General features: G+C 68.9%; 1 protein-coding gene across 1 annotated transcript in view; it reads right to left on the bottom strand.

Annotated features, from left to right (window-relative positions):
* Window positions 1-1284: 1284 nt before the first annotated feature.
* Window positions 1285-8071, bottom strand: part of KIF26A (kinesin family member 26A) — a 39335-nt gene continuing 32548 nt past the window's right edge. Inside the window, exons 12-16 of the mRNA XM_024982195.2 lie at window positions 4777-7615; window positions 3327-3532; window positions 3215-3235; window positions 2708-2858; window positions 1285-2523 (exon numbers count right to left, since the gene is read on the bottom strand). Of these exons, the coding sequence (XP_024837963.1) occupies window positions 2342-2523; window positions 2708-2858; window positions 3215-3235; window positions 3327-3532; window positions 4777-7615 (3399 nt within the window). The 3' untranslated portion in view covers window positions 1285-2341. The remainder of the gene's footprint in view (window positions 2524-2707; window positions 2859-3214; window positions 3236-3326; window positions 3533-4776; window positions 7616-8071) is intronic.

Raw genomic sequence — 8071 nt, 5'->3', positions numbered from 1 at the left:
CTGAGGGAGGGGGGTGGGGAGGAGGGACTTGTGCACAAGGAAGGGCTCTACCCAGCAAGGCCCCCACATCACCGTGAGTTCTCCCGCGACCCCCAAATTCAGTGATGGAGAAGCAGCTTGGGAGGTGCCTGCCTGGGTCCCTCTGGGAACCAGACCTGACCCCAGAATAGACACCTGCAGGGAGTGGAGGGGGTGGGTGTCCAGAGTCCCCCTACCTCCCGGCCAACATGTGACCCCCATCCCAGGGGTCCCAGTGCCATTGACTGCAGAGAGCGAGGAGGCAGCCTGGGGCAGGGGCTTGGTACGGGCGCCCCTGCGGTGGACCGGGGTCCACAGGAAGGACCAGGCCCGCTTAAGGATGGGGAGGGGCCTGCACTCTGGAGAGCTCAGGGCCGCTGGACCCTCCTCTGGGAGCGGCCGCGATCACGGGGCTCACGCGTCTGTTCGGCTTGTGCCCCGAGGCCCAGGGGGCCCAGCCCTGCGTCCGATGAGGGGAGCAACAGTGAGTCGCTCACCACACCCCCGGGGGCCCCCCGACGCGGGAGACAGGCGGAGAGCACACACAGGATTCCCCGGTCGGGGGCTGCACCCCGGGACAGCGAGGCCACCGAGCAGTGGGCCCCACACTGGCCGGCTGGAGTGGGGGTCCCAGGCATAGCATCCGCGAGAGGCCCAGCGGGCTGGGAGGGGCCTCCAGGTGCCCGCGTGGGTGCATGGGGTGGGGGCATCCAGAGGAGATGAGCGCGGCCGCCCGGGAGCACCCAGGGCCACGGGGCAGGAGGCCTGAGCACAGGAGAGGGGAGGGTGACGGTGCTGGGTGAGGGGCTCCTGCCGGCTCAGGCGGTCCTGGACCCTGACCCCGTGGAGTGTTCAGGGGTTTGTATTCTGGAAAAGCAGATGGGGTGCAGAGGTGGGGGGCAAAGGAAGGAGCTTGGGTGTCCCAGAGGGGCTCCTCCTCCCCACTGCCAGGGTTCCCAGCTAACACAGCCTCTGGGAAGAGGCCAGGGATCCCCAGAAAGCGCTGTTTCCTGTCGGCCAAGCCCCCCGGGAGCTGAGCTGGGCTGGGCGACTGCAGACAAAGGGGCTGGGAGCAGGGACAGAGCGCAGATAGGGGCTGGAGCCCCGGGCTTGCAGCAGGGCCTCCTCCCCATCCACACCCTCTTGCCGACGGCTGGCCCCCACTGTGGGGTTTGTGGATGGAAGGTGCCCCCCGCAGCCTCCTTGCCCCGCCTCGCCCCGGAACCCTCGGAGGACGGCCCGCCAGGTGGACTCAGGAGCCTCGTGAACAAGGGACGCATCTTTTATTCACAAATCAAAACCGCAGCAAGCTGTTATCTACATGTTTGTACAAAAGTTCGGACGACCCTAGAAAATCCACAACGGTCAGAAAAAAAGAACCCATCGTGACAGGAACGTCCCGCTCCTGTTAGCAGGCTCATCCCGGTCTGCATTTGGCCTCCCAAGGACCCTCGCCCTGCCCAGGGACCTCCCCACCCCGGCAAGAGCCCGGCCGCAGGAACACCTTCCATAGAAAATCATAAAAACATAGATCATTTATCTTCAAGTTCCCACTGCAAATACCGCGTTTGTAGGCAAAATGATACAAAAATACGAACCTGACAGCACCTTTACAAGACCCTCATCCCCCAATCTGTGTGTGTGGGTTGGTCTGTTTTGTTTTTTTGCTTGTGGTTTGGTAAGAATTCCTGCCGTGGAAGAAGGCGCCAGATGCCTTCAGTTCAGCCCTTGGGCGCTGCCCTCCTGGTGACGTCAGGACAGAGCAGGTCCAGGGGACAGAGAGTCAGCCACCCCACCCAGAAGACCCACCCGCTCCAGGCTCCATCCGAGATCAGCAGAGAGAACACACACGGAGTCTGCAGACCCCTAAGGCCGGCTCTGTTGAGAGGAAACGGCTGTGAAGGAAAAGTAACCCTGAACCTAAAGCAGAGAGCCTGGCGAGCCCAGGGCCGCTCTGCCGCACGGAAATCGCTTAGCTGTACACAAGGCGCGATCCGATCTGACAGCCAGTCCGGCGGCCCCTGGACAGCCACAGGCACTGCCCGGGGGCCGCTGTGTGCTGGTGGCCCGAGTTCTTAGCACCAAATGCAGAAAGGAGAGAAACCCAGTCCAAGTTTAAAGGCACTTGCGTCACAGTCCTCCCGAGTCCTGCATACTCGCTCCTCCGCCCGCGGGCACGCTCCCTCGCCTCCAAGACGCCCCCCCTCCTGCCCTGTCCCGCAAGGGACCCTACACATCCTCCTCCCTCCGACCCCCAGCACATCCTCGCTCCATCCCAGGTCCCATCCACGAGCCCCCGACGCCAGGGGCCCGTGGCCCAGCCTCAGACGTCCACCTCCTGGGGCCCCGGGGCGGTGGCGGGGGCGGCCGCGCTGATGTCGAAGCAGGTGACCATCATGACGTGGGCCTTGCACAGGTTCACGCACTGCTCCAGGGCGGCGGTGGCGCGCTCCAGGGCCACCAGGTACTCAGCCGACTCGGGCTCCAGCCCCGGGTCCACCTCGACTGCAGGGGTCGGGGGGAGCGGAGAGCTGGTCAGGCCCGGGTCCCCGCGGGGCCGAGGCGTCGCCCCTCCCCCTCCCAGCCTCCGGGTACCCCGCCGCCCCCTGGGCCTGGGGTGAAATGGTTGGACCGGGGTGCTGGGCAGGGCTGGCAGTCCGGGGTCCCTGGGCGGGGCTGGAAGACTCACACTGCTCCAGCCAGCGGCCGGGCTCCAGCATCAGCCGGCCCTGGGTCTCAGCCAGCTCCCCGCGCAACAGCTCCCGCTTCGCCTGCACCTCCTGCAGCCGCTGCAGCCTGCGCTCGGCCAGCCGCAGCCTGGCACTGACGCACACCGGGCCCTGAGCATGGGGGTGGGGCGTGGAGGGGCTCAGGCATGGACGACGGCCTGCTCCCTAGGGTTCCGGCACCCCAGCCTTGACCCGAGCCCGGTTCCACACCCCAGGCCTGGACAGGCGCACAGTGGGGCTGCCGAGGTGGGCAGTGGTTAGGCCCTGCCCCTCCCTTACCGCCCCACTCCCCACCCCCGTGGGGCTCAGACCATGGGCCCCCAAGGCCTCCTGGAACCCAGGCCCAGGATGAGCGCCGTAGCTGTGGGAAGGCCCCCCCCAACCAAGCGCAATTCCAGGGCACAAGGGAGGTGGCCACAGGACCCCCTCCACTGCCAGGGGCTCAGGACCAGCGGGGCTGTTCCTACCTTTTCCAAGCTCTGGGAGGGCTGCAGACAAGAGGGGAAGGTGAGGTTGGCGGGCTGCCAGCAGCACCGAGAAGCCCCCCTGCCCTCCCAGCCACACCCCCGCTGTCCCCACCTCTGCCGGGCCCTCCCTGGGGGGCACACGGCGCCGCTGCAGCCGCTCCACGTCGTCAATCTCGTACACCTTGATCTCGAAGGGCTCCTTCAGCGTGCCGGCCAGGGGCGGGGGCAGGTCCACCCACTGCCCCGGGAGGCTGGGCTTGCGGCCCAGGGCGGCGGTGTCGGGCATGGGGGCCTGGATCAGCCGTCGCCGCTGCAGACCTGAACAGACAGCCGGGCGCTGGGCGTGCAGAGGCCAGACCCCCCAGCCCCCAGCCTGGCCACGGCTCTGACGGGCAGAGCCCACAGGGGCCCAGTCCCAAAATGCTCAGCCTAGTGCTGGCCAGAAACCCTGACAGGTTTTGGAACAGATAGGACTCCAGCCGCCCCCCAGCACCTCCCTCCTGGACAGCCACACACCAGCCTCCTCGCACGGCACATCCTCAAGGCCACAACCCTTGACCTCTGGCGGTCACCCTTGAACACCCTAACAGGCTGCACAGCCTCCTAACTCACAGGCGTCTCTACTCCCACTGCCCCCGGACAAACCCCGAAGCCAGGCCCACACTGGCACCCCCACGCCCCCAGGACGCCCCTCTCTACCACCTCCGCCAGCCTCCGGCTTTCCCATGCACCTTCTTGGTTCAGAGCGCGCGTGCCTCACTCACAATGCCCTGGAAAGCGTCCACCAGTGCCCAAATCCCCCAGCCACACTCAGCCTGAGGAACAGCCCACCCTAGCTGGGTCCGCAGAGACGGGGGTCCAGGGGACGGACATGGGGCTTCCAGACAGCCAGCGGACTTGGTAGCCCCCCGTCCTCTCCCAGCCCCGCACGCCTCGGCAGGGTAACCTCGGGGGGCCCACCCTCGCCAGCCCACTCTGACAGGACGGGGACCAGCCTGGGGGCAGCACAGGGGGGCAGAGAAGGACACACACGGGGTGCGTTTACAAACCGCAGAGGGCAGGGCACGCCTATCCCTTCGGCCTGCGTCTGAACCCGTCAAGGGTGTGGTGACCCACAGACGGAAGGGCAGATGAAACCCAGGAGGGTCTGGGAACGCAGGAACCGAAATACCAGACCCTCATCGCCCTTCCGTCCCGGGCGGTGTCACTGTTAATGGAGCAGTACAGCCTGTCTCCCCTCCTGGCCCGTAGGGAGGTGTCTGCCCTACCCATGCCTCATCCAATCAGCAGACGACCCGCAGGACCCCTATCCCACTCCCTGTATCCTGGGTATAAAAGCGGAATAAGGACCCCTGCTCGTCGTCGGTTCTCCCTTGAGCTGGCCTGCTGTTCTAACAGCGTCTCCCGCTCTAATGAACTTTATTCTTCTTTCCTTCTGCCTCACATCTGGAAATTCATTCCCAACCCACGCCTGGACCACGACAAGGGGCTGCTTACACCTGGGATCCACCAAGGGGGCGCCCGGCGGTGCAGGGTGGCCCGTGGCCGAGACGGACACCCACCTGTGGCCCTCTTCTTGGGGGACTTGAGGCTGCGGGAGCGGGCGCCCGGGGAGGCGGCCCCGCTGTCGCTCATGGAGTCGGGGGCCGAGGAGGTGCTGCCCGTGGCCTCGCTGTCCCGCAGCACGCTCTCGTAGCCGCTGCTGCCGCCGCTGTGATAGAAGAGCGCCGTGCGGCCCATGGCGGGCGGCAGCTCCCCGCTCAGCACGCTGCTGTTGTCGCTGCCGTGGCCGCTGCTGTAGCGCTGAGGCCGCCGGGGCGCCGTCACCTTGCTGTACGGCGAGGGCAGCGCTGGGCTGGCGGGTGGCCGCTCCTCCGAAACGTTCACGCCGCTGTCGTTGCCGCTGTCCGAGTCGGCAGAACCCCAGGAGGGGCCGCCCCGGCCGCGGGTGCCCCCAGCCGCCAGCTCGTGCACGCGGCTGTGGGTGGCCCGGAGCGCCTGCTTGGTGCCCATGATGGTGCCCCGGCTGGCCTTGGCCCCGACACCCGGAGCCACCCGCGGGGCTGCCCTGGGGCCCGTCACGGGGCCGCAAGGGGCCTTCCCCACCGTGGGGGCCAGTGGCTTCGCCGAAGAGCCCAGGGCCCGGGGCCCGCCAGCCACTACACTGCGGCCCTTGGTCCCACTGCTGGGGGGCTTGGGGGCCCCCGCGCCCTTGGCGGGGCTGCTCCTACAGGCAGGCACGGGCCCAGGCGTGGGGCTGGTGGGTGGGACACCCAGCCGGGGCACAGCGCGGGCAGGCCGGCCGGGGGCTTCCCTGGCCTTGCTGCTGCCATGTGCCAGGCCCTCACAGCGCTCCAGAGATCCATGGGTGGCAGGTCGGCACGCTGTCTCTGCCTTGCCAGTCCGGGCCTTCAGGCTGGACGTGGCCCTGGGGATGGAGTGGTCAGCCCGGCCACCAGGCCTGGCCTCCCCGTCCCCTCGGAGGAAGGCAGCAGACCCGGGCCAAGCCGGGCTTCCGGCCTGCGGAGAGGACGGCCCGGGGCCGGTCTTGTGCTCCAGACTGGATTTGCGCACGGGGGGCGCTGGGGGGGCCACACCGCCAGGCCTCGCACAGAAGCCCCCCTTGGGAGCTGCGCTCTTCTTGCTGGCGGGGGTGGCCTTGGGGCTGCCCAGGCAAGCCGCTGCCTCCGCCGGTGCATCCCCAAAGGAGGCGGAGGGCGTGCTCACCCCCAGCGTGGTGGCCCCCCTCCGCAGGGGTGGGATCGGGGCCACGACTTCTGGCCTGTGGGCCACACGGCCCACCTCACAGCCATCCACCACCCTGCGGCCACAAGCCAGCGTCGGGGCTGGGCTGGGGGCCCTGCCGGCTGAAGCCAGGGGTGGCGGGCCACAGTCATCAGCCCGGAGCAGCCAAGGGTCCTCGAAGAGGCCTCCGGGGCCAGGTGGGCCCGCAGCCAGGCGGGGGCAGCCCACGCGACCGGCCGTGGAGGTAGTCCTCGGTGTGCGGGGCAGGCTGGAGTGGAGGGTCTGTGCGGAGGCCGGCCCCCGGGGCAACACAGCAGATGGCTCCTGGCCGGGTCGGCCGGGGGCTGCCACAGCCTCCTCCGCGGGACAAGGACCCCGGGCGGGCAAGGGACTGTCCAATCTGCCATGCTCTGAGCGCTGAAGGCCACTGTCCTCCGGAGACCCACCGTCCAGGATGGAGGAGCCCAGCAAGGGGGGCCCTGCCGGCACCTCAGAGCCGACGGGGTCCGGGGGGCTCGCTGGCGTGGGGCCAAGGCTGTCCGCCGTGCACATGCTGACCTCGCTGAGCCAGGAGCTGCCAGACGAGCTCTGGCTGCCGCCCGCCCAGGCCGCCCCGTCCAGGGCCCCGCCGGGGGGTGGTGAGGTGTATGCGTCGAACTCGTCATTGATGCTGCTGATGATGCTCACTGGCCTCGAGCCCGAGGCCAGGGCCTGCAGGGAGCAGTCACTGCCGAGGCTGGCCAGGCTGGAGGGGCGCCCGGGGCCGGCGAGGCCCCCCAGCGACAGCTCTTCCACCAGCGTGAACACCAGCTCGTCCTCCCCGTTCAGCTCCACGGGCTGCTGCAGAGTTACTGTGGTGGTCAGCAGGCCCCGCTCCAGCCGGTGGCCGCGTGCAGGCGGGCAGGGGCGCTCGGCCTGCCCGCTCCTGCCCACAGGGGGCGTCCGTATCGCACCCCCGTCACCCCCGCCAAGCTCCTCAGAGGCCCCGCCAGCTTCCGGCTGCCAAGGCGGGGGTGGGGCCGGGTTGGGCAGCGGCCTCCCGCCTCCACCCGACGTGGTCTTATCTGGCAGAGTGGGCAGCTCAGGCCTGGTGGTGCCCTCCTCTCTCTGGTCAGCGTTGGCCTTGGGGGGCTCCGGGGCACCCCGATGAGTGTCTGGGCTGGGGCTGCCGCGAGGCGTGCTGGCGGCCAGTGGAGCGCCCACGGGCGTCCTGGGGGCCGCGGCCTCAGGCGGCGAGGGCTTCCTGCCCGTGCGGGCTGGGCCGGCCTGGGCCCCAGGGTGGCCCTCGGTGCCGGGAATGCAGCCCAGCCGCTCCTGCAGCTCCGCGAAGGTGCTGCAGCGGAAGTGGTCGGCCTCCCGCGGGCCCGGGGTGGGGCGGGGGCGGCTCAGCGCGGGGATGATGGGCACGAAGTCAGGCGGGCCCTCGCTGTCCGTGAGCTCACGGTCCGACAGCGCCGTCCCGCCAGGCCCCACGTAGATGACCGTGTCACAGGACTGCTCACTGCTTGAGGAGTAGTCGGGGTCGCCGGGAGAGCTGGCGGCCAGGTGGTCGGGGTCCGGGGCCACGGCGCGTGGATGGAAGGGGCGCAGGTGCGGGGGGCGACGGGCACGGCCTTCCTCACATGAGCTGTCCCCACCGGAGGAGCTGGATGCGTACTGGGGACACAGCAGGGCCCCCCTGAGCGTCGTCCCGCCTGCCCCTCTCCCCCAGCACCCCCAGCCGCACGCGCCACACTCAAGGGACAGAAGTGATGGCGTGGCCACCAGACTTGTCCCTGCCCCCAGCAAGGTCTCAGGTCCCCAACACAACCGGACCTCCTCAGCAACATCCCAGAAAGTGGTAAGCTGAGTCGCAGGGAGGCGAGGATACGCCCTAGGCACACACAGCGTCAACTGTAAACCCAGGATTCAGACCCAGGGCCCGGGCCTCAGGGCACCCCAACTCCATCCTCCAGACCCAGTGAGGGCCCCAGGGCGTGCCCTGTAGGACCAGACCTGGGAGGGTACAGGCCACGGTGGTCCAGTAGGCTGCCCTGGCCACATGCCTCCCCGGGGCCAGGTAAACAGAGACCAGGCCACCACAGCCCCCAACATGAGCCGCTCCAGTTCTCC

Source organism: Bos taurus, chromosome 21, assembly GCF_002263795.3.
Source record: "Bos taurus isolate L1 Dominette 01449 registration number 42190680 breed Hereford chromosome 21, ARS-UCD2.0, whole genome shotgun sequence".
Lineage (NCBI taxonomy): Eukaryota > Metazoa > Chordata > Mammalia > Artiodactyla > Bovidae > Bos > Bos taurus.
The sequence above is the reverse complement of the archived record's forward strand: the minus strand, read 5'-3'. Positions and strand labels throughout refer to the sequence as shown.